The sequence below is a fragment of the Diadema setosum genome, chromosome 10, assembly GCF_964275005.1.
Source record: "Diadema setosum chromosome 10, eeDiaSeto1, whole genome shotgun sequence".
Taxonomy (NCBI): domain Eukaryota; kingdom Metazoa; phylum Echinodermata; class Echinoidea; order Diadematoida; family Diadematidae; genus Diadema; species Diadema setosum.
In genome coordinates this window covers 4,702,852-4,726,463 of record NC_092694.1, presented here as the reverse complement: position 1 = coordinate 4,726,463, position 23,612 = coordinate 4,702,852, and the positions used below count along the sequence as shown (strand labels likewise).

General features: G+C 36.4%; 1 protein-coding gene across 1 annotated transcript; it reads left to right on the top strand.

The window, feature by feature from the left end:
* The first annotated feature begins 10,037 nt into the window (after nt 1-10,037).
* Nucleotides 10,038-23,612, top strand: LOC140233656 (lysosomal-associated transmembrane protein 4B-like). Its single transcript, XM_072313757.1, has 6 exons — nt 10,038-10,303; nt 12,376-12,505; nt 14,483-14,697; nt 19,153-19,260; nt 20,867-20,962; nt 22,806-23,612. Exons 1-6 carry the CDS (start codon nt 10,211-10,213, stop codon nt 22,881-22,883), a joined length of 720 nt encoding a protein of 239 aa, XP_072169858.1. The 5' UTR covers nt 10,038-10,210; the 3' UTR covers nt 22,884-23,612.

Sequence of the window (23,612 nt, the reverse complement as noted above, 5' to 3'; positions counted from 1 at the left end):
TTTCCATAATGCTATATATCAAGGCTCGACACTAACTGTGGCCCAGTGGCCCGGGGCCACCAAAAATGAAAGTCGGGCCACCAAATTTCAAAAAAAGGGCAAATCTTGGTGGCCCGCCTCGGGCCACCAATTTTTTTTTTGAAAAGTATGTCGATAAATTCGTAACTTTTTGCGCCGGAAATGTGAAGGTTTATTTATGAGTAGATATGTCCAGCTTCAAATTCTTGCTATGATAAAACTTGAATATTTGACTCATTAAAAATTAAACAAGGACTTTTAATGGTTTTTTTTTTCGGGCCAACAAATTTTTCTCTCGGGCCACCAAAAATTCGAAATTGATGATTTTGGTGGCCCCATCGGGCCACCAAAAAAAAAAAAAAGTTAGTGTGGAGCCCTGTATATTATGCACGTTGTCTCACATTGTGAGTTGACCTGTACAGTGTAATAGCAGGGGCAGTTCCAGGAATTCCATAAAGGGGAGACGCCTTTACAAAAAAGGCGCACGCCCCCCCCCCCCTCATTTTTTATTACTTCTTTTGTTTTAAATTAAAAATAAATGAGGGGGCATGTGGACCCCCCCCCCCCCCCCCCGGATCCGCCACTGTGCAAGTACCATACAGGATAGCAGAATCAGGCTCTGACAGGTCTGAAAAGCCATGTTCCATCTCGACCGATCCCTGCATAGCATGCAGTCACTGAGTTCAGTACTAGTATTCGAAACTAAATACACACACACACACACACACACACACACACACACACACACACAAACAAACAAATAAACTAACAAACATATACATGTACACACAAACTGTGATCGGGCATCACAAACCAACATAAGACCCTACGGTTGCAAGCCCTGCAACTGTATGATGAGGACTCAAAGTATAGGTGAAACTTGAGTCAACCTATAATAATAGCCTCAATCATGAGTTTTTCATAATAATTATTTTCTGTAACACAATGTATTTTTTTATTATTATTATTCTGAAGTTTAGGATCATGACAGATGGGGAAGCATATTTTTAGCAGTTTTCCCTGAATCTCTTTTTCTTTTCAAAGGAAGCATAGTGTGATTGGTGACACGGCATTTGCTCCTGTGCGACAATTTAGCTGTAACATTCTTCTTTTCTCCATCAAGGACTTAGGGTTTGTGGTTAGAGTTGTGATATAAGGTTTTAGGTTTAGTTTGTCGATGAAAGGATTCGAGATTCTAAGGGTTAGGGTTATGTTTGTAAGTAAAAAAAATATGTTTGTCTTAGCGTGCAGATATTTCCCGGGAGCAATAATTATCCCATTAATAGGAACCGTTGTGATTAGATGTCTTAGATTTCCCATCAGGTTTATGTTTTTTCTTTAAAAAAAAAAAAGACCTTCACACTATAGATTATTAACTTTTAACTCTAATAACTTTAGAGAAGATCATGCCATCTATGACTATTGCCAACTTTCAAAGTAGAAGAAGAAGAGAAGAAGGAAAAAAAAAAGTAGTAGCCAGGGCTAAGGGGGCTTGCGGACAGAGTCCCTTCGGCAAAATGCTCCCTCTGCGAAGAAGATGGTCTGGAAGCCAGATTATTTAAATGCGTACACTGAACGAAGAAGATTTCCCCCAATAGATGGCAGCACATTAACATCGCACAAAAAATTATTATTGTCCAATTTTCTATCAAACCTTCGCTGCGTGCAGCACTTTTTTTTTTTTTTCTGCATTAAATGCAGAAAAAAAAAAGTGTTGACAAACTTTTTGTCTGATAAAAATAATGAATAAATAAATGAATTCACTGTAGTTTTGTTCAGAGACAAAAATCTAAGAAAGGAGAATGGATCTGTGCATAGTCAGTTCGCAAAATCGTTGTTAAAATCACCCCACTTTCGAGAATGGTTACCCGCTCGTATTAAAAACCCACAAGGTGTCAGATGCAGAACGAATAGGTACAAGAAAAGCCCCTTACCATTCTTTTCTATAATTATAGTGGACCTAATGAACAAAATATTGTAATGTACAGGTATGTAAATAAATGCACATTGTATGCCGAATTTTGAAGTTGGAGCCTCTGACATATATCATTTACATTTTGTTTTTGTATATGAAATTTGTAACGGCACCGGGATTTTTACACAACCCATGTTTACTCACGTCTGAAGGTACAGTATGTGATATTCATGAAATGCAGTGCGTTATACATGTATTAAATAATTATCAGATTTTTTTTTTTTTTTTTTTGGGGGGGGGGGAGACTTGTGTTGATGGTACAGTATTGGTGGAGATGAGAATTGGGTTTTAACATTTTGCGAGATACCAAGAAAACACTCAAGAAGTAGTACAGAGCATACCATTTTAAGAGGAATTCAAAGTTTATTTGATGAAAATCGGGTTTGGAATGACTGAAACATCCAAAAACAAAGTAAAACAAAGCGATCATAATAAAGTGTGGGTCCCACACTTATTAGAATCGCTCTGTTTTGGATATCTCAGCCATTTCAAAACCAATTTTCATCAAATAAATGCTGAATTCCTCATGGGACTACATGCTCTTTCATATTTTATAAGAGGTTTCTCATTATCTCCCCATAAATGTTAGAAACCTGAAATTAGGTCTCAACCAAAACTGTACGATCCCTTTAAGGTCAGAGTCTAAATGTTAAATGGTTAAGAGAATAGAAATGACCCAAGTTATGTTCATGAAATTTGCATACACGCGTGTATGGTTTAAAGATTTGGTGAAAGTTCAAGACTTGACTCAAGTGTTTAATGCCGGAATCAAATTATCATTGTTTTTGCATATGTTCAGACTTGCTCAGTGTATCTATTTCTGTATAATATATTTTGATAATCAAAGAAGATAGTGGTATGAAGATTGAATAATTTGAAGTGTTTATAATTATGTAGAGGTTTATATAGATGTAGTGAATGTTTATGCATATAAGTATTTGTCCTTATTTCAACTGAAGTGCAATAATGTGCTTACATCTGTATGTTCATTATGTTTGAATTGTCTGTTTTTATATTTATCAAGAGGCATGTACACACAGCTTCTTTCCCTTTCTTTCCTTCCTTTTCCCCTCTTGTATTATACTCACTCCTTTTCTTCTTCTCCTTTATCCTTACATTTCTCCTGCTCTCCCTTTATGCCTCCCTTTTCTTCTCCCCCAGCCTTTATTTCTTTTTTTTTCTCCTCTCTCCCCCTCTCTCTGTTCCTGTCTCAGCCTCACACGACATGTGGTATTCTCTATCTCTCAACATTCTCCATTCCACGCCGCCTCTCTTCTTCTATACCCTCTTTTTATAGCTGAAAGGGTTGTGATAATGTCAATATAAATGGAGGATATACATAGTAAACCAAGGACCCGTTTCATAAAACTTGTCATCAGTGACAAGTTGTCATAGATGTGACAAGCTACTGAAATCCTTGCATCTGATTGGCTGAGAGCAAATTTCTCATAGAAATGTGGCAGTTGTCACTGATGACAAGTTTTATGAAAGGGGCCCCAGGTTACATTTTTTTTTTCACTCATCTCTGCCTTTGTTGTAATATGATTTATTTACGTGTATTACGTATTGCCACTATAATGTATACTGATGATTTATTATTGTTGTTGTTGTTGTTGTAATGATTGTATTTTGTTTGTGTTTTGTGGTATGTAATCTATCTTGTCTCATTGTATTTTTATCTCTGTAAATCAGCCGCAAATCAGCCATTCGGCTGCGAAGATTGATAATCAATAAACCATTCATTCATTCATGTAATTCATTCATTCATTCATTCATTCATTCATTCATTCATTCATTCATTCATTCATTCATTCATTCATTCATTCATTCATTTATTCATTCAAATATGGATCGATGACACCATTGCCCTATACCATATATCATGTTAGCCCCTATATTTTGCACTCAACACTGCATGTCCTGAATTTCCAAAGATTTTGTCATTATTGTTGGTCTGATTTTAATTAGCCCGAGGCATGCACGGCGTTACAGCGACAGGGCTGTGCATATAGTAAGATTTTAATGAAACTTTTGTTATATACTGTTTGACCTTTAAACATGCTCTTCTTTATCACAGTCAACTTTAAACACCAAGTAGAGTTTCCCTTCAGAAGGAAATTCTATCCTGATATTTTGCTCCTTTTTGTAGTGATTTGATAATAATGTTCACAGTTTTTGAAGGTCCAATCATCAAAATATTAAACTATATAGAGAAAATTATAAGATCTATAAATAAATTCTTACTTTTGATACCATGAATCTTTTAACCTGTTCTTGAAGATAGGCCGATGATTATTACATAAAATTGTTTTCTTTGTCTACTGTAGATAAAGTCTCAATATCTCAATTGATAGCAATGAAGATTTCTTTTTTCAATTCCAAACTCGATCTTTGAAAGAAAGAAAAAATCAGAGAAACAGTTCTGTAGAAATCTTGAAGAAACCATTGAATAATCATCATACAAAAAATTTTGAATTGCACACAACCTAGTAAGACGGACAGCTATTGTGATTTAAAGGCGCATGAGCAGATCTCCATTTGTTTTCTGAAAAAAAAAATTACTAATCTTAATTTTTCTTAAAGGACACGTATAATAACAATATTTCCATTTGGTTATTTTTCCTTGTCTTTTTTTCTTTAGGGGATGCACAAACCGAGAGCTGCTCAAGACCTATACAAATAGATCACAAACTAGAGTTGCCAATATTATTATCATTATCTTGTCTTTATACTCTCTAAACTTTTAAAAATAATACATTTTTTCTTTAGAATCTTTTTCCCCCAGAATCCTTATTGATCTATGGCTTCTCTAATTTGTGTGTGTGTGTGTGTGTGTGTGTGTGTGTGTGTGTGTGTTTATACAAATCAACATAATGTTAATAAATATGACGTTTTCCTTTGAGAGGCTGTGAATATTATGTCATCAAAAAAGTTCTATGCCGGTATTCAATAAACTCCTAAGACTTTTTTCCTATGTCAATAGCAGTTTTGTTTGTTGAATGGTCTATCAATACACAAGTAACATATGACAACTATAGGCCTAACCGCGTATATGGCGGCGAGCGGTATAATATACGGACTAGGAACAAAGTCATGACAGTATAGACTTGTCATTATGATCTAACAACACAACACCACCACCAACAGTAACAGCAACAAAACAAAGAATCGCCACAAATCGTCCATATTATGAATAATACATTAATGTACATTAAAGGTTTTCCAGTTCATTTTCAAACCTTTTTTCATTCGCAGTTTAAGAGATTTGTAGTTCAATTCGTCCCAAGAAAATCTGGAATTTGTCTTTTGTCGATCATTTTCGAACAAAGTCAGTTCGATTAATTTTAGTCATTTGTCACACATTCTCGTCTTTTCCTATTCAAATTCGTCCGTCAGTCTCGCTGCACTCTTAACAGCAAAAGCAATTTTTCGTCTTTTAGCGATCTTTAGTGTCAAACTTTCCTTCAAATTCGTCTCATATCTTTTCTGTTGTGATTTCTTAGTTATTTAATTTCACCTGCATGGCGGAACAATACTCGGGAATAAAAACTACGTTTAAATATTTCACATGATTCCAACATAAATGGTGTACATTTTTGACAAGAAAATGAAATTCAGTGTAAAACTGTGTCTGAAAAAAAAAAATGATCACTGTCAGAACACGTATGATTTCAGCTGCAAAGTACCGGTACTATGTTTTTGTTTTTGTTGTTGTTGTTGTTGGGTTTTTTTTTTTTTTTTTTTTTTTTTTTTTTTTTTTTTTTTTTTTTTACATGCGTGATATCCGTCAGCCCTTCCTCCGCAACGAATCCTTATTATCATCATTGTACATGATTGTATAATGTTTACAGTAGTGCGATTCACAACGAACACGCGCGCGCTCAGGCTCGCGAGGAAGAGCCTTAGTTCGGTGGGAAGAGCGAGCTACATTGTACAACTTGTATTACTAATTCGTATCGGGACAACTCCCCCGGAGCACTACTCTCCTGGGGACTACTCCCACAGAGTCCTGACAACTCCACCGGAGGACCACTCCCCCGGAGGACTACTCCCCCGGAGGACCACTCCCACCTGACAACTGCCCCAGGGACGTCTTCCGGGGGAAAATCCTTTACTGAACAGAGTTTTTGTTGTCCTTGAAATTAAAACTCAGTTCATCTGTGTACAAAGATTATTCTATCAATATAAAAGCCTGCTTAAATTTGGCGTTACCTTTAAGACACGTCCGTCTTCATAAGTTTTTGAAACCTCAGCTCAAAGTTTAACCATCATACACGCGCATACATGTAATGTCGAAAAAAAGTAGAAGCGCAGGTCCATACTGAAAATTACTGAAGACGTAGACACATTAGCGGAAACACGCTTTGGAGGGGAACTTCGGAGTTCATTCCTTAGAATGTACCTGTTTTTCTTATTTATCTTATTTTATTTTATTTTAAGAAGTCCCTTCTTTGATGATTTTCTTTTTCTTTTTGCAATTCATGATTATGACAAGGAATTTGTTATTAGAAGTACCTTTTTAATATTGTGGTTAAGATTTTTATCTTAGATTCTTATGATAGTTACTATTCAAGATTCAAGATTCAAATTATGATTTTCACTTCCATCAAATAAACAAAGAAATTATATACATTGCATAATGTACAGGATATTTGTAATAATTGCAGAATGTGATTTAGCAAGGTACATATGAAAATGAGTAGCAGATGAAAACAAAAAAGAAAAAAAACCCCGCAATTATATCTTTGCTAATATATACATAAAGCGTATAATACAAGTTAACTAAGGATGGGGGATGGAAATGGAGGGTCCCACTAAGAAGCAAAGCTTGTACGATATGGGACCCTCAGAAAATACACAAGACAGCAATATAAAACAAAATAAAACGAACCGATGTCAACTGACATGAAATCAAAATAATTGGGAAGGGAAAAAGAAAGAATAAGGAAAAAGAAGAAGAAAAAAAAAGGAAAAAATGGGAAAAACTACAGCATGTGCCATGGGGACGCAAGCAAGCTACAGATTCCATGATGTTAAATAAGTGATAAAATACAACCTGGATTGAATATAATGCAAAAATTTTTATACATAACATAATATATCGGTATTAAAGAATGCAGGAAAAAGAGAGAATAGACACATCGATATATACGGAACACTGACAGGAACATGTAAGGAGGACTTATGTTAAAAAAATAATAAATTCATAATAATTGTATAATGTTCAAAGAAAATGATGACTTGACTGAGATGGTAAAACGAACCTAACTCGGTTGGATGTTGTAAGATTTCAGTAAAAACAATTTTAGTTTATTCTTGAAGGAGTTCAGAGATTGAGCTGTTGTAATTGTTATGAAGTGAATTCCTGTACTTTGGCCCATTAGTCCAGTCAATCTAGCGCTTTTTAGGGGGTAACCCACCACTAATTGCAACAGTCGGAATTTCACTGCAGTGCAAGTCGTTGAGGCCTCCTGAACACCATACTAAAAGTCCAAAAAAAAAAAAAAATCCAGTGGGGCAAAATAGTAAAATTTGCATAATATGCAAATTAGCACCTGTAATGAGAGAAAATTGACAGATCTTAGCTTCCCGTCATCCAATTTTAAAGATTTAAGTGTATAAACTTATATTTTGTAGGTCAGTGAACACGATGGATGTCTTTTCGAATTGGTCATACAAAAATAATTTACATAAAATGCAAATTAGCGGTAGCTGTAAGAGTACATTCATAACCAGGGAGGTGTCTCACCTCCCTGGCATAATGCACGTTTTGCGTATAATGGGGACGCGGGGTTGATGGGGTAACTTTGGGCTCTTCCCAAGGGGCCGCTTTACATGTGCACCCCTTATTGCAAAGCAATCCTGTTTTGATTGCATTGCATTTCTTGGAAACAAGAAGTACCCTTGCTATAAGGCACGATCGAATTTTGACAGCATGTACGTCTGGAACATAAATTGCGTTATTATGTTTTCTATATTGCCAAGTGAATAAAGGGCATTTTGGGGGCACACGCCACAGGATGGCCCTTCAATAAGCACCCTCTTTATTGTGTAGATTTTGTAAAGCAAACCTTCTTCTATAATTTTCGTGACTTTTCATTTATATAAGAGTGTATCTGCTGTATTGTCGGACCTATACTTTTAAAACCACTCACGCTATCAACTGTATTTGGGTTGCTAATATCTGTATTTTGTAATAAAGGGCGTGTGCGTATAGGTGTAAATTTAGACACCTCTCCAGAGATTACCTTTGAATGTTCACCTTTTTGACAATGTAGTTATTGTAGAGCAATGTTTCCTCTATTAATTAGTTGCATTTTTTGGAAACAAGAGTGCCTCTGCTATAAGGCACGATGGAATTTCGAAAACATACGTTTGGAATATATATATATATTATATTCGCGTTTATGATTATGTTTTCTATATTGCTGTGAGGGTGGATTACTTTTTGGCACATCCCACAGGGCTGTGCATGCGCACCCTCTTCACTGTATATCTTGTAAAGTGAAGTCTCTTCTATCATTTCCATTACTTGTCATCGATGAAAATTGTATTTGCTGTATTGCCGGGACTACTTTTACAACCATTCACGCTAGAACAACAGTATTCGCGTTGCTAATATTTGTGTTTTGCAATAAGGGGGAGTGAGCGTATAGGTGTAAATTTGGACACTTCCCAATGGATTACTTTTGAATGTTCACCCTCTTGACAATATAGTTATTGTAGAGCAATGTCTTCTCTATTGATTAGTTGTATTTCTTGGAAACAAAAGTGCCTTCGCTATACGGCACGATGGAATTTTAAAAACATGTACGTTTGGAACATTATATATTCGCGTTATTATGATATTATAAGTTTTTTATATTGCTGTGAGGGTGGAATATTTTTTGGCACATCCACTGGGTTCATCCTCTTGACAATAGTTATTGTAGAGCAATGTTGCGGAATTAATATTTCTTGGAAACAAAAGTGCCTTCGCTATACGGCACGATGGAATTTTAAAAACATGTACGTTTGGAACATAATATATTCGCGTTATTATGATATTATAAGTTTTCTATATTGCTGTGAGGGTGGAATATTTTTTGGCACATCCACTGGGTTGCCATCTTAATGTGGATCAACTTCACTGTATAGATCTTGTAAAGTTAAGCCTCTTTCATTTCCATGACTTTTCATTGATAAAAAGTGTATTTGCTGTATTGCCGGGACTACTTTTAATACCATCCGTGCTTAATAGAACACAGTGTGTTTGCGTTGCTAATATCTGTGTTTTGTCAAGGGGGCGTGAGCGTTGGTGTAACTTTGGACCATTCCCAAGGGATTGTCTTTTAATGTTCACCCTTTTGACAATATGGATATTGTAGAGCGATGTCGCTTTGAAAACAAAAGTGCCCTTGATGTACGGCACGATCGAAGTTTGAAAACATGTACGTTTGGAACCTAATAGTGTATAATATTTCATTTTGGCTGAAACCTATTATCGAAGTACAAACGAGTCTGTCTCTCTCTGCCCTGTCTGCTTAAGCCGCCATTACTCAAATACTGCGTACGTACGTAATCAACAATACGTACGTACCTAATAAATACTGCGTACGTACGTAATAAATACTACGTACGTACGTAATAATACTGCGTACGTACGCAATAAATACTACGTACGTACGTAATAATACTGCGTACGTACGCAATAAATACTACGTACGTACGTAATAATACTGCGTACGTACTCAATAAATACTACGTACGTACGTAATAATAATACGTACGCACGTAGTATTTTTATTTTTTTTTTCAGGTTGTCAAAAATGGCCCTTAGAAAGCTTCGTAGAACTCCAATGTATATTGAGTTCAGTGATAAAACCAACTGGAGTGGGAGGGGGGTCGGCTGAGGGTGAGACAACGCAGATGGCGCTGCCCATGCCAAAAATACAATAGCGCGTCACAGAATCGGTACAGTTTTATGCTCACCACTGCGCATGCACTGCATGCACTATACTAACATACAATGTTACTATGCATGGACGATGTATGTGCACACTCTGATATGATCCGGCAGCTACAGATGAGGAAGTGCGGAACTGCAGTGGAAACATCGAGAAATTCGGCATTATTTCAGTCAGATCTTGCGGTCTGTCATAAAGTTGCCCTCGCAACATTCCATAAAGAGGGCAGATACAAATTCTAACGCAGTAAAGAAGAAGATAAACAACGAAAATGAGGACCCACTGGGACGTGCCGAATGCCCCTGCCTGTTGTTTTTGTTTGGATGTTAGGAAGGGATCCATGTTGATTGCAATATGGCACTTGGTGAGTTGGTATTTTATCGTGATTCGTGGTTATCATGAGCTAACAACATTGAATTTTGAAAGAAAGCTGACAATCTTGATGTGCCATTGGATGTTGCCATTAATCGTTATGCTTCTTGTGTCTATTTACTAGTAATTCTACTCTTCTCCTGTACTTCGTCTTCAGGCATGTATGATCTCGCTGCGTATTAAATGTAGCATACTGAGCAGAGTGTGGGTTCAAGAATCAATCAAAACTAACGTTATAATAGTAACGTTTAGAGCTCTCTAACAGTTAGCCTGTCTGTCCGTGGCACCGTAGAGGGTAGTCTGTACTGAACATCATCAGCACTGATGTGATGCAATGATTACGAATATGATGCATGATCTAATACATTGTAGTAAATTATTTGTACAAGCTGTAGAATGTAGGCCTACATGTTTGAATTGAGTGAATACAGCAATATCAATAACACACATGTCATCACTGTGTGACACTGACATCGGTGAAAGTTTTAGGAAAATCAGACCCCCTGACCCTGTTCAAAAGTTATGAAGCTTCATCATGTATACAGTTTCTGTGCAGTCACTGCTGGATGAGAAGAGTCTGAAGACTATTAGGCCCTAATGTACACTTGTAGTTTGTGATGTCACATGCATCTAACAATAAAGGGAAGCAAAGAATTCCACAATTTTTTTTTTTTTTTTTTGGGGGGGGGGAACACATTCTCTCAACTTTTTACTGACATATGTTATTGTAGATTATGTTATTGTTAAGGGTATTCCCCTGCCTTCTGAAACGGGTAAGTTAAGTACTCTTTTTTTTGTTATGCAAGATCAGTGAAAATATGTTGAATTTTCTTTTTCGTTCTACAGCTGTATGTGTAGGGTTGGACCTACTACTAATCGACCGCCTAATGTTTATTTGCTTGATAAGAATATTTAACACTGAAATTCACGTAAAAAAACTTGACCTACGTGATTGAGAAAATCCAGCTCTATCAAATGCCGTTGTTCCCTTTTCGATTCGAAGTTTCAGTGCAAAAATATCGCCGACGAACTTGCGTGGCCTCGTTTCAGCTCCCCGCGGTAAATCGCGTTTTTAGGATCGACCGCTGATTTTGCATTGACAATGCACGTAAACCGAGTTGTATTGAACACCGTGTTGTACAAAGCTTTTTAGAAGCCTTTTAGAAACTTCCATAGACATTACATTGTGCTGTCATTACGATTCGGTGAAAATATTCATTCGAAATTTTGTCCTTGATTAAAACCATTAATGAACAGTGAATTATCGCGTTTTCCCACACCATCCTAATCTACATTCAAAGCCAATCCATTTTTATGTGCTTTGCACGCAGAGAAGTGCGTACTAAGTGTTCAGTGCGCGAATTATACGCGGTCGGTTTCAAGAAGGGTGGTCGATATGTAGTAGGGCTACCATACTTGTGACGTCACAAGCTGCAGTACCGGTATTCGGTAGTCCTTTTCTCCAGCAATGGTATGGTGGCAGCTAGTGCAGTGCAACTTCAAAAGATTCATAATGTTTGAACTCATCCAATTTTCCTCACATTTCCACTGATGTGCTCCACATATTCAATGTACTGATATTGCTGCATTCACTCAATACACCGAGATGGGAGTACAACTGTACAGTACACGTAGGACATGTACGTACAATGCAGATGCCTATTAAAGAACACACTGTACATGTACACTTTGTCTGTGATAGCAACCTTTTCTTTTTGATTTTAGCTTTTATTCAGTTCAAATACTCATTGCACTGCTGTGGCAAGCATTGCTATTGGCAGTCATACAAAGGTACACAACACACAATGTCGTATAAAGACATAAAAATGTACAACCTATAGATTATCTACATGTACAATGTACATGTGTACGTACAAGTATGTACACTGTGTACATTGTACAAGCTACTGTCATATCAACTCTAAATGCTGTGTTGTATACAAAGGTGTAACCATTGAAATGCATAATAATATAAATACTGAGATTAGTGTACCGGTACTTTGGAAATATTTTACTCTTGCAGTGCATGTTACTGTTGTTGTACTTGCGAATGCTCCCTTGCAGTTGGGTCAACTGTGTGCCATGGTTCTTATTGCATCCATGATCATGCGTGGTGGCGACCCAAATCTCACCGGTAGCTCTATTGACTTCGATGACCCACCAGAGGCTCCCCTCAACTATCAGCATGATGCTTGTAAGTGATCACATGATGCTTTGTAGTGTTTTGGGTTTGTTGTTGTTGGGTTTGTTTGTTTTTTTTTTTGCATTGATTTATAGAAAAAGTACAGCTGTATATCAAAATATGATTATAAGTTCTATATTTTGGAGAAGTACATTGTAGAATACAATGTATAATATGTACAATGTACATTGTATGTACAATTGTAGGTGTACAATTTATGTTATGTATGAAGTGGTTCTTGGTAGCCTGTATAGAAATCTGTCATTTCCTTAATCCTAACTGCGCTGCACCCTGGGTACTAAGTATTGGGCAAAAATAAATTTTAATACGTTATAGAAGAAATTTTTGTGACAACAATGATCTCAGCAGTGCAGCAGATGATAACATCAGCGCTGCTCATCGCACACTATACATTTGTACACTAGTGATCTCAGTGTCACTCCTACAGTCATTCTTTGCGTCGCCTGACACATTTGTACATAATCTACATGATACAGAAGAATATAGTGTAATGAGTAGCATAATTTCCATAATATCTACAATTTTGTACATGTACATTTCACATGAATACAATGAATGTACATGTACATTTGCATTTAATATGTAAAGTCTGCATTTTTTTTTTGTTTTCCTCAAAGCAATTTCCTGTGATAAAGCTGTAACAAAACTGTAATCATTCATATTTTTTTTTGGTACATTGTAAAAGTGTAGGTGGAAATGTTTCCTTTCAAAATTATGAATACCTGGTGTTTTGACAATGAGTGAAATGTTTGCATATGTATACTGTAAATGGTCCATTTTCCAAAAAGAAGCAATGTGCAGTGTATACAATACAATGGTAAATGTACTGGTACACAAGCACTTTCCTTTGTCTCTTTTATTTTACTGCAGCAAGCAGATGCAATGTACAACTGCATAATGGCCTACACATATCAGGTTACTTTATTCCACCCCCCGCGAACTGTACTGTAAAAGTGGAAATTTTTGCGCATTTCGCGCAACTAGAAACTAGCGTGAAAATAAAAGCATGTGAATATTTTTGCTTGCTAATGTTCCTGTAAAATAAAATGATGTCTTGATCCCGCGGAATTACAAACACGTGAAACTGTTCTTACCCTGCCGAGTGCGAAAAATTAGTCGTGGGAAAATATCATCCTTTTTTGGCTGAGTTTATTGCTGCAGTGTCAACACAGCTCTGTACAGCTGTGTTGGTTGTGAGCATGCAGTACAGTACATGTATGCACAGTGTATGTTATAAGCTTATAAGCTGTCTGCTTGTCACAAATGTGAACAGCTTGTTTATCTGATAATCACAACTGTTGCACCATCTGTTCCTGTACATTTTTTTGTACAATGTACAGTATGTACAGTTGTAAGTCTAGTGAAGGGGGCAAGGACATGATACACAGGTACAGTGTACATTTGTACATGTACACATAATGTATATGTGTGTGCATGCTCCCATTAAAAAAAAAAATGCACTGTATTAAATACATTGTATGAAAGGGTATTACACCATTTGTTTGCACAGCCTGTACATTATGTACAAATTGTACATGTGCATGGTATAGTACTTTGATACACTGTATCAAAGTACTATATTACCATGCACATGTACAATTTGTACATAATGTACAGGCTGTGCAAACAAATGGTGTAATACCCTTTCATACAATGTATTTAATACAGTGCACAGTATACAGTGTACAATGTGTGTATAAAAGGTAATCAAGAAGGGAGGAAATGTCATGTGTATGTGTGAGTCTCAGTGTGTGCATGTGTATTTTACAGTAACTGTTGTTTACTGTCTGTATATTGCAGAAGGTGTTGTTTTCCACCATCTGTCCTCTATTGTGTAAATACTCCCCCCCCCCCCCCCATACACTGCTGCAATGCAAAATGTCATTGAAACGTGTTGCACCCAGGTTTATGCATATATGTTGTACATGTTTTTACCTTTCCTTGCACTGTATTTTTGCTTGACTGCAGCGGACTACTGTGTGGGATTGGTCATCATCTTCTGCTTTCTCCTCATCACCACCATGATGATAAAAGGCATCATCCAGTATCGCTCCGGTTACCTCCTCCCCTTCTTCTGTCTGCAGCTCTTTGACTTTTTCATCACATTCCTCACCTGCATTGGTGTCATGTCTTACTACCCTGACTTTGACTACGAAGACAGTCCCAAGTTCCCCTACAACCAGGTACAATGCAAAATATAATCTGAATAAAATTATCTATTGAATTGTATGTTTGTTACAATTTTAAATATTGAATTGACCCAAGTACTGTATAGAAGTGTAATAGATTTCATGACGTGACAATTTTCACAAACTTTTTGCCCACTTATGAAGCACAGATTGAAGAACACATAAATTGCACCCAATTTGAACAGAATTTAAAGCCACTCTAAGCCCCCCCCCCCCCAATTAGAAATAGCCCAAGCTACATTGTACAGTGTACACTTGTATAATAGAATTAAAGACATAAACAGAGCAGTGGAAATTGGGTCATTAAGGAACATGAAGAATAAAATGTTGCATACTCTGAATCAATGCATTGATTTAAGTACATACCCTGTGTGGTGTATGTGCTTTGTGACACTTGGGTCATTCCACGGGGTTGGGGCAACAGCACTTTTTTGTGTTCCTAAGGAATTGCTCGCTTTATCCTGAAAATTTCATTAGATATTTGATGTTGCAATGTGGTTTTGTGGGAAGGTAATTGTGTTGGTGATTACTTGACGAAGAAATAAAAATGTTGAATCACAAGAGTTGGTGCCGGTGTGTCTTTTAGTGATGATGTCCATGCTCTTTTTTTGGGTACCAAGTGTGACATCTAAAAAGGTTGTTTTCAGTTGAAAATATCTGATTGACAGATAAACAAAGTCAGAATCAGATGGTCACAATTGATAAAGCAACATTTGTTTATCAGCAAAACAGTAATAGGATAGCAAATGAAAAGTGACTTCAGGTTATAAATCATTCCTCAACCACAGGCACACCACCGTTACATGCGATGTCCTAGTTGAACTTTTTTGGTAACGGTGGTATTGTGGTAGATTACTTGCATTCATAAATTATCCTTTCCATGGTTATGTGTCAGAAATAGAGGGCAGGTGGTAGGCAACTTTTCATCAAAAGATCAGCTTTGAAAACATATGTCTATGTTATGTAAACTAATGGAGGGTCACCGGTGTTTTGAGCGATGTCCTGGCTGATTTTGTAACGGTGGATCACATTTCATGGCATGCCCAAAAAAAGAGAGACTGGAGAAGAGACCTTGCTGTATCAGGAGGATGGGAGGTAAGCTGAAAACCATGTGCACATAAATCAATCTGATATTGTGCCTTCTGAAGCCCTGCAGTGGCTGATCTTCCAGCAATGTCCCTGTAATGGTGGATTGGATTTCCAAGAAGTTCTCCTTTTTAAAGTGACATAAATGAGGCGATATATATTGGTACTTGTTTCATGACATCAATTTAACCTATCATGAAAATGTGTCAACATATTATAATGGAGAAAGTGTTTTTAAGTTAAAAAAATTATCCCCAACAGTCCAGAATCTCTTATAACAGTCCCACATACCTCTTTTCGTGTAAGTGAAAACTGTAAGTGAGACATTGCCCGTTTTATTCCAGAGTTGCTGTAAAGGCCTCAAAGAAAGTGATATCTTTGTTACTAGAATTCTGTACAGACAGGTTTTGATTGTTAGCCAACATGTTTCATTTGCAATTAGGCATATTATTTCCACCAAAATATGTTAAGTTAGTATGGACTGAATCCTCAGAAACCGACTACGATCAGGTAGTCTACTGGCACTAGATCAGGTAGTCTCTCTATGTCCTGTGAAACATCAGTTCTGGTTGTGGGATTTGTGTCAGGATAAAAGTATTACTTTGTGCATAATGATGCATGACCACAGTCCAATTCATTTTAAGCTATAATTCTGGTAGACCAATCAATGTTCCTCTTGCTTGGTAGCCTCTCGTTAACTTTGCGGTCAGGAGTGGATCTGACTTTATTGCCGACAGTACATTTTGCATGAAGCCACCGAACAAGAGCTAGATTTATCGGTCAATAATTTTGGTAACCTTCCCCAAACTACACCCTCTCCAAACAAATTAATTGATATGAAATACAATTTTAGTGATAAAAAAACAACAAATGAAGAATGATGAGTGCTGAAAGTTGATGGAGTCACAACTTCTTCGTGAAGAATGTTGATCAACCTGTCAGCACGTATTATTATTTTTTTTTCAGTTCACTATCCTTGAAATTTAGCTTCTATTTGTTTGGAGTGGGTATTTGTTATAATATGAAAAAGCAAAAGCATGTGAGATTATTTTCAATGTTAATTTTTAATGCAATATATATATAGATTTTAAATATATGTATTCATTTTAACAACTATTTGTGCTTACCAAGTATTTTTTGCATGTTCACATTTAATGTTTTATCCACTAATAAGTTCAGGGATGACATCATTATACTGCAATTAATATTCAATTCTATTGTGTGTCCATGTAAGTGAGGAAAATTAAAGTAATCAAATTCAACAAGCTACAGTATTTTTGGAACGTATCGACCATGTGCTGTCGTAATGCCATGTCTTGACATACTTGTAGTTTAGGAGAAATAAACTAGTACATTTTTCGTACATCTCTTCGGTAATGCATCAAAGGTCTCAGAGTTATAATTGTGTATGGAAGACAAACTATTACCTGTTCATTGCTACACATTTTTGAAGCTTGCCTGGATGTGATGTATACCTTTGCTTGAGTTTATATTGAGTTTGCATCAGGTGGTTGATACTGGACAACTATCAAAATTCAGTAATGTAATACCATTCGATATGACTATTACAGGGACATGATATCCATGTAACAGTAATAAAAATCAAAATGATAAGTTGAATAAGTTATTTTTGTCAAACACCAATCATTGAGTACTCAAACATTATGTGTTCTTACTCTCCTTCATTTACCAGGTCAAGAAAAAGTTATGTGAATGAGAATAAAGTAATAGTTGTACACATCTACTGCTCGGACAAAGTCATAAAATCTAAATGTTTGCAGTTTTATAGAAAAAAAGGGGGGATGCACACGTTGTGCCAAAAAATAAACATTTTGCCATGCATTCATCCATTTTTTTTTTTTCCACCAGGATGCAACTTGCCATACACATGTGTACATTTGATATCATTTCAAGTATCACAAGTTTTATACCATTATCAGACTGTTAGTTCTGTGCCATTGTACCACCATTTCGGGGACATTATGTCCATGTAACAGATGCATGCACATTTTAAGGTAATGTCTTAAAAGAGATATGGACATTTTAAAGTAATCAAAGATTTAGAAATTATAAGATTTAACAGTCTTTTTGTATTTACACAGAAAAAGACATGATTCAAAAGACAAACTGAAGTGGAAACTTGAACAGGATTAGTATGATTTTGAAAATCACTTGTAAATAATTTCTTACATTCTCGTTTCAACTTTAATATTTAGTCCTTTTATTTCCATCCAAAGAATTTGACATTCAAGGTGTTTTTCTGCTAGTACAACAGTAGTAGTATTAATTGATCCTGTGGCAAAAAGTGAAATTTGGTATGTAATGACCCTTGATGGACATTTTAGTTATAACGCTCCCAATTATACCTCTGTTACAGAGACATGATGTCCGTGTAATGGTGGTAACATAAAAAATGGAAGGTCAGGTCAGAAAAAGTGGTCAAGTATTTCCAATGAAAATTATTGCATTCTGATTAGGCATGATTTCTCTTCAATACCTAGTTCTACATTCCATCATAAATTGAATTTCTTTGCTTGGTGAGAAAAAAGAACAACACAGAACATGGTACTGCTATACACAAGGAGTCTCATGTTCCATTTATTGATGCTCTACCTGTCAAAATACTTGCACCATGTTGAAAAATGTGGAACAAAGTGATTAACAATTTTGTTAGTAAAAAGTTTCTTAGGAGTGATTGAGATCAACTCCTTTTATTTTGAAGGTAAGCAAGTATAGTCTTAGCAAGGATGATAAATGATGTCCATGTAATGGTGGTATTTTGTCAAATCTTGTTTCTCAGTTTACTCAAATATGAAGGACAGTATTATGAAGCCTTGAGTGGATTTAGTTGAAGAATTGTCCCACAAAACTTGGAATAAACAAAACAATTCATTTATCACACTTCTATTTTTGGACTCTGATGTCACAATTTTTGCCCCAACCCGATGGAATGACCCACTTATAATGAACAAAAAATTTGTAACTTATGTTTTTGTAAATCACCGCAGTGTAGATATCCTGTCGTAGAATGTAGGAGTAATTTGGTGACTTTGTCAAACTCCTCAAGTGTCTAAGGGCTGGCACAAAGTGGGCTGAACAGGGTGAGACTTCCTCATGGGCCTTTTATTAAATTAGAAAATACAACATCCACTATATGTACACAATGTACATGTAAGTGAGAAATATGGTACTTGCCGCAAAGTATTGCATTAGGGGGTGATGTGCACTTGTAGATATGTAACATTGAGGCCCAACATCTGGCCCTAATACGGACAGTGTAGTGTATAAATGTACAAATTATGTACATGTAGTATCTACACATACACATAGTTAACATTTGCTGTCCATCTCTATTGCTTGCAGGAGTTCATGCACTGGAAGGAACTGTTGCCAGTGAACAGGTTTGACATCGAATCACCATGGTTTACGTTTGTGGCACTGGCTCTCTTCCTTGGCATCATGCTCTTCAAGGTAACCTTTTTTGAAGTACCATTAACATACCATACATGTGGATTGAGTGAATGCAACAGTATTAGTAGAACATATCAGTGAAAGTTTTGAGGAAAATCGGACAATCCGTTCAAAAGTTATGAATTTTTAAAGTACCTGTGCAATATCTGCTGGATGAGAAGACTACGACAGTGTGTGATGTCACATGCGTACAACGATATAAGGAAAATAAAAAAAGAATTTCACAAAAATTTACTTTTTGAATAAAGTGCACATTTCTTGGACTTGTTACTGATGTATGTTAAGGATAATATTATTCCCCTTGCCTTCTGAAAGAGAGAAGTTGGGTGTTCTTTTGTTATTCGAGAAAAGTGAAAATAAGTTGAATTTTCTTCATACTTTCTTTATACCGTTGTACACATGTGACATCACAAGCTATTTAGTCTTCTCATCCAGCCGTAACTAGGCAGAAACTTTAAAAATTCATAACTTTTGAACGGATTTTCCGATTTTCCTCAAACTCTCACTAAAATGTTCTACTAATATTGCTGCATTCGCTCAACCCACATGTCTTTGAAGGTGAACTTGTCCTTTAACATACCAGTGGAGGGAAGAGCTTGTTATCCTTAGAGTGCAGTAAACTTCCCAAGATATGTTGACTCAATTGGAGGTGGAGAGTAATCTAACATCGATTCCATTAAGTCACCGCTACCTGAAGTTACAAGACATTCACATCACATGTAATGCTTGCTGCGATCGGAGATCAGCTGGGGCGACGGATTTTCATCGCTCCCAAAAGACATTCCTAATTCCCCTTTTTCCTCCATAAAAACACAAATAATTGTAATCCAAATGTATTTAACCATATGTAACAGGTGACAAAACCATTTTTAATGCGAGAATGTAATATTTTGGATGGATTTCAGGTGGCAGATGAACAAAGTTTTTCAAAGGCGATGATGCACAATGCATCCTACGTTGAAGTGCGGGTATAGCACACACGCTAATAATGTGTGGCGCGCTATGGGCAGCGAACTAATTCAGTGCCTATCGTTAGTTTTCCAACCTGGGAGTGCATAGGAAATACACGCAAGTGGCGACTATACGGTAATTGACGTTACAACTTGTAAAATGTTCAACTTTGTAAATGATGTGACAATATTTGTTTTGTTTTGTTTTGTTTTGTTCCTTCTAACCAAATGCAGAGATAAATGGTGTGTAATGTATTTCTTGGTGTATTAAAAAAAAATAAAAAATCTTGTGACTTTGGTCAATAGGAGATTTTTTGTTGCAGTTATTGAAAGTTGCATCAACAATGTGATAGGTGCAGTTGCCGTGACAAGCCATACTCAAAAGAGTGATCGTTGGTTATGTCTGATGTCTTTGCATTAAAATACAGTTATGACCGATTTAATAATTGCAAAGGTCTCTACATAATGGACCTAGGAAAAGTATTTAACGCATATGGAAGTAACTTCATTTGACCACTACACTAGAATATTTTAGTTCAGTTGATGGACTCTTCCTGGTGTACAGTGCCTCACGTAATTCCAGTTCAGTGGTATGATCTGCGTGTCCGAGTTATAACAGAGAGTAACTGTTGTCAATGCGCAATTTTCCATTCCAGTTCTACTGCATTGCATGCATCTGGGCTTGCTACAAGCACATTGCAAATCTGGAGCTCCGGGAAATAACCAATGCCAGTGGCCAAGGAGACACAGAGGTAAGATTACAGGACACCCTCACTTTGATTGAGGACAATTGAAAGTCAGGAGGACATACAGTAACTCCCCAAGTCTCTAAGGAGGGATAACTAATTTATGTTTCATGGCAGAGAATGGGAGGGAGAGATTAGAATTTGCATTAAGCAGAGGACCATCCAGTGTAGGATACTGTTAAAGTGGAAATTCCTGCAGTGTTGAAATTGGCACGCATTTTGCGCAACTGGAAACTAGCGTGGAAATAGAAGCATGCGATTATTTTTGCTTGCCATATGTTCCAGTAGTTGATGTCTTGATTCCCTAGATTTAAAATGTGCAAAACTCTTCTTTACCCAGCCGAACACAAAAAAAGTAGTAACACGAAAACATCCACTTTTACAGTGTAAGTGAAATCTACATTTATAGGCATCATCTGGAGTCTTAGGGTCAACCACTGTATGGTTGTCTGTCCCAGATCTGGTAAATTTCTATGTACACAAGGGGGAAAAATATATATGTACAATTGTATTTGGTGCATTTCCTTGGCACCTGGCTCACGTATGCCATACAGTTGGGAATGCACTGCTGATATTGATTCCTCAGAATGAATTGTCAAAGTGTACTCAACGTTGGCTATCTCTTAATCGAGGAATGTCCAGTAGTTGCATGATTTGCTGGAAAGGGTAGAAATAACAAATCATGTACATGAAATTATTATTGTGAAAAGTCAATTTTAGAGTAGTCAAAGATTACTGCACACTGTATGCCAAAACAGTTCCTCCCAGCAATTCAGCTAAGAATGTCTGATGGCACTGAAAGTTGGTGGACATGAAGAAATAAACTTATGATGATTATTTGCATTAACCTGAAGGTGGTAGTAGGCTGCAGGTCAAATACCACTGTACTGTATGTTAAAGATGTCTTTTTGTGCCACAACTTTATAGCTAAAGAATGTCCAGCTTTGATATGATCATCATTAAAAAAAAAGTTACAGAAACTAGTAAAAAATGAGGCGCTAGAAAAGATGAATTGTGAAAAACCAAAGGATGTTGAAATTTAGCAAAACATTTTCCAATCATTAATTCTCAACATTCAGGTACAAGTCCAACAATGTTATTTGTTGTGATGGATAGAGGTCATGGAAATGTTGTGAAACATTTTCAAATCATGGATTCCCCTGTATGCACTTGTGAGGCCAACAATCATGTTATTTGTTGAAATGAATAAATAGGTTGGAAAATATTTCTTGTGTACAGGGAGGGTTAAAGTTCTATGACATCATTTCTTGTATATAGGGAAAGCTAAAGTTCTATGAAATCTAAAATTGACAGTATTTAAACCAAAATTATTTTCACCTATTTCTTCTCGCATGTTTATGTTGAATAAACAAGACAATGTTTTGTGTGTGTGTGTGGTTGGGGGGGGGGGGGGGGAGGGTGAGAGGAGGTAGAGAAAGTTGAAAGGTGACTAGCATTAGACAGAGAAAATTATCAAGATATTGTTCCTCAATTGCATTAATTTGAAGTCTAACCCAAGGGTCCAGGTGTTTGGTCCACCACCCCATTTGAGGAAATGGGAATGTGTTTAAAAACAAAAAGTGATTAAGACATGATCACTCAAAGCTGTATCAAACTTGTAGATTCAATTCGGGGGTGGGGGGGGGGGTGGTTCTAAACAAGGGCCACCACTCATAGGAGAAAGAAATCTGGGTAGTGGAAAACAAATGTTTGAGCTACAGGTAGAACGTATCAGCTGGCAAACTTTCAGAGAACACAAAATAAACCTGAACTCCTCTAGAGAAAAGTACTTTAATATATTGAAGTGTATTCATTACGATTTGATGTTTCATGTTGTCAAATTTTACAGGCGCTGTTACCATCCTATGATGAAGCCATCAAAGTCAAGATTGACAAACCTCCTCCACCACCAGCCTACATGGAGTGAACAACTGCAACTAGTTGCCACAACTTACACAGCAACTGTGACAAGATCAACAAAAATGTATTGTAGTTTTTGTTAATTCTAGGCAGCCCAAGGTTCTTTATCTATCAGGAGCATATTAATAAAAGGCACAAACAGTTTGAATTAGGGTCAGGGTGGAGACTTAAATCTAAAGATTTGAGTGAAATAACTATAATGCATTTATCATTGCATGTAATTAAAGTAGCTCTTGTCACAGATATTAATACAAAATAACAGAGAAATGATAATTTGAATAAATGAGTACAGTATGTTATGTATATGATCGTCTACACTTATCTTTCCTTGCGTTTCATACGTGCAAGATATACATTTAATATTGTATCTACTTTGTTTGCTGGTTGGCTGTAATTCCATTCATGTAATTGATGGGATCAAAACATTCAAAGATTTAAATGTTTTTTTATCATGTGTGCAAAAGAAGAGCAATCATGCTCTTAGAGATAATTTTAATTGGTTATTGCTGGTGTTTGTTATTTATCATTGTAGATGAAATACCCTTGTCAATATAAGGTTACAAGTGAGGAGAATCTAAATGACTTGTATTAGTAGTGTGTGAGTATAGATTAGTTTGATTATTTTTAGCAACCTCTTTCCGTACGTTGCTATGATATTAACCACAAGATTTACCTTCATTACTCACGTCTTCTACCATGATTACATTTACATTGGCTAGCAGCTTATTCCATGAAT

Coding starts and splice junctions, on each gene's coding strand:
- LOC140233656 (XM_072313757.1), top strand. CDS start 10,211: ATGAGGACCCACTGGGACGTGCCGAATGCCCCTGCCTGTTGTTTTTGT. Junction 10,304..12,375: donor TGATTGCAATATGGCACTTG/GTGAGTTGGTAT, acceptor GCTCCCTTGCAG/TTGGGTCAACTGTGTGCCAT. Junction 20,963..22,805: donor GTGGCCAAGGAGACACAGAG/GTAAGATTACAG, acceptor CAAATTTTACAG/GCGCTGTTACCATCCTATGA.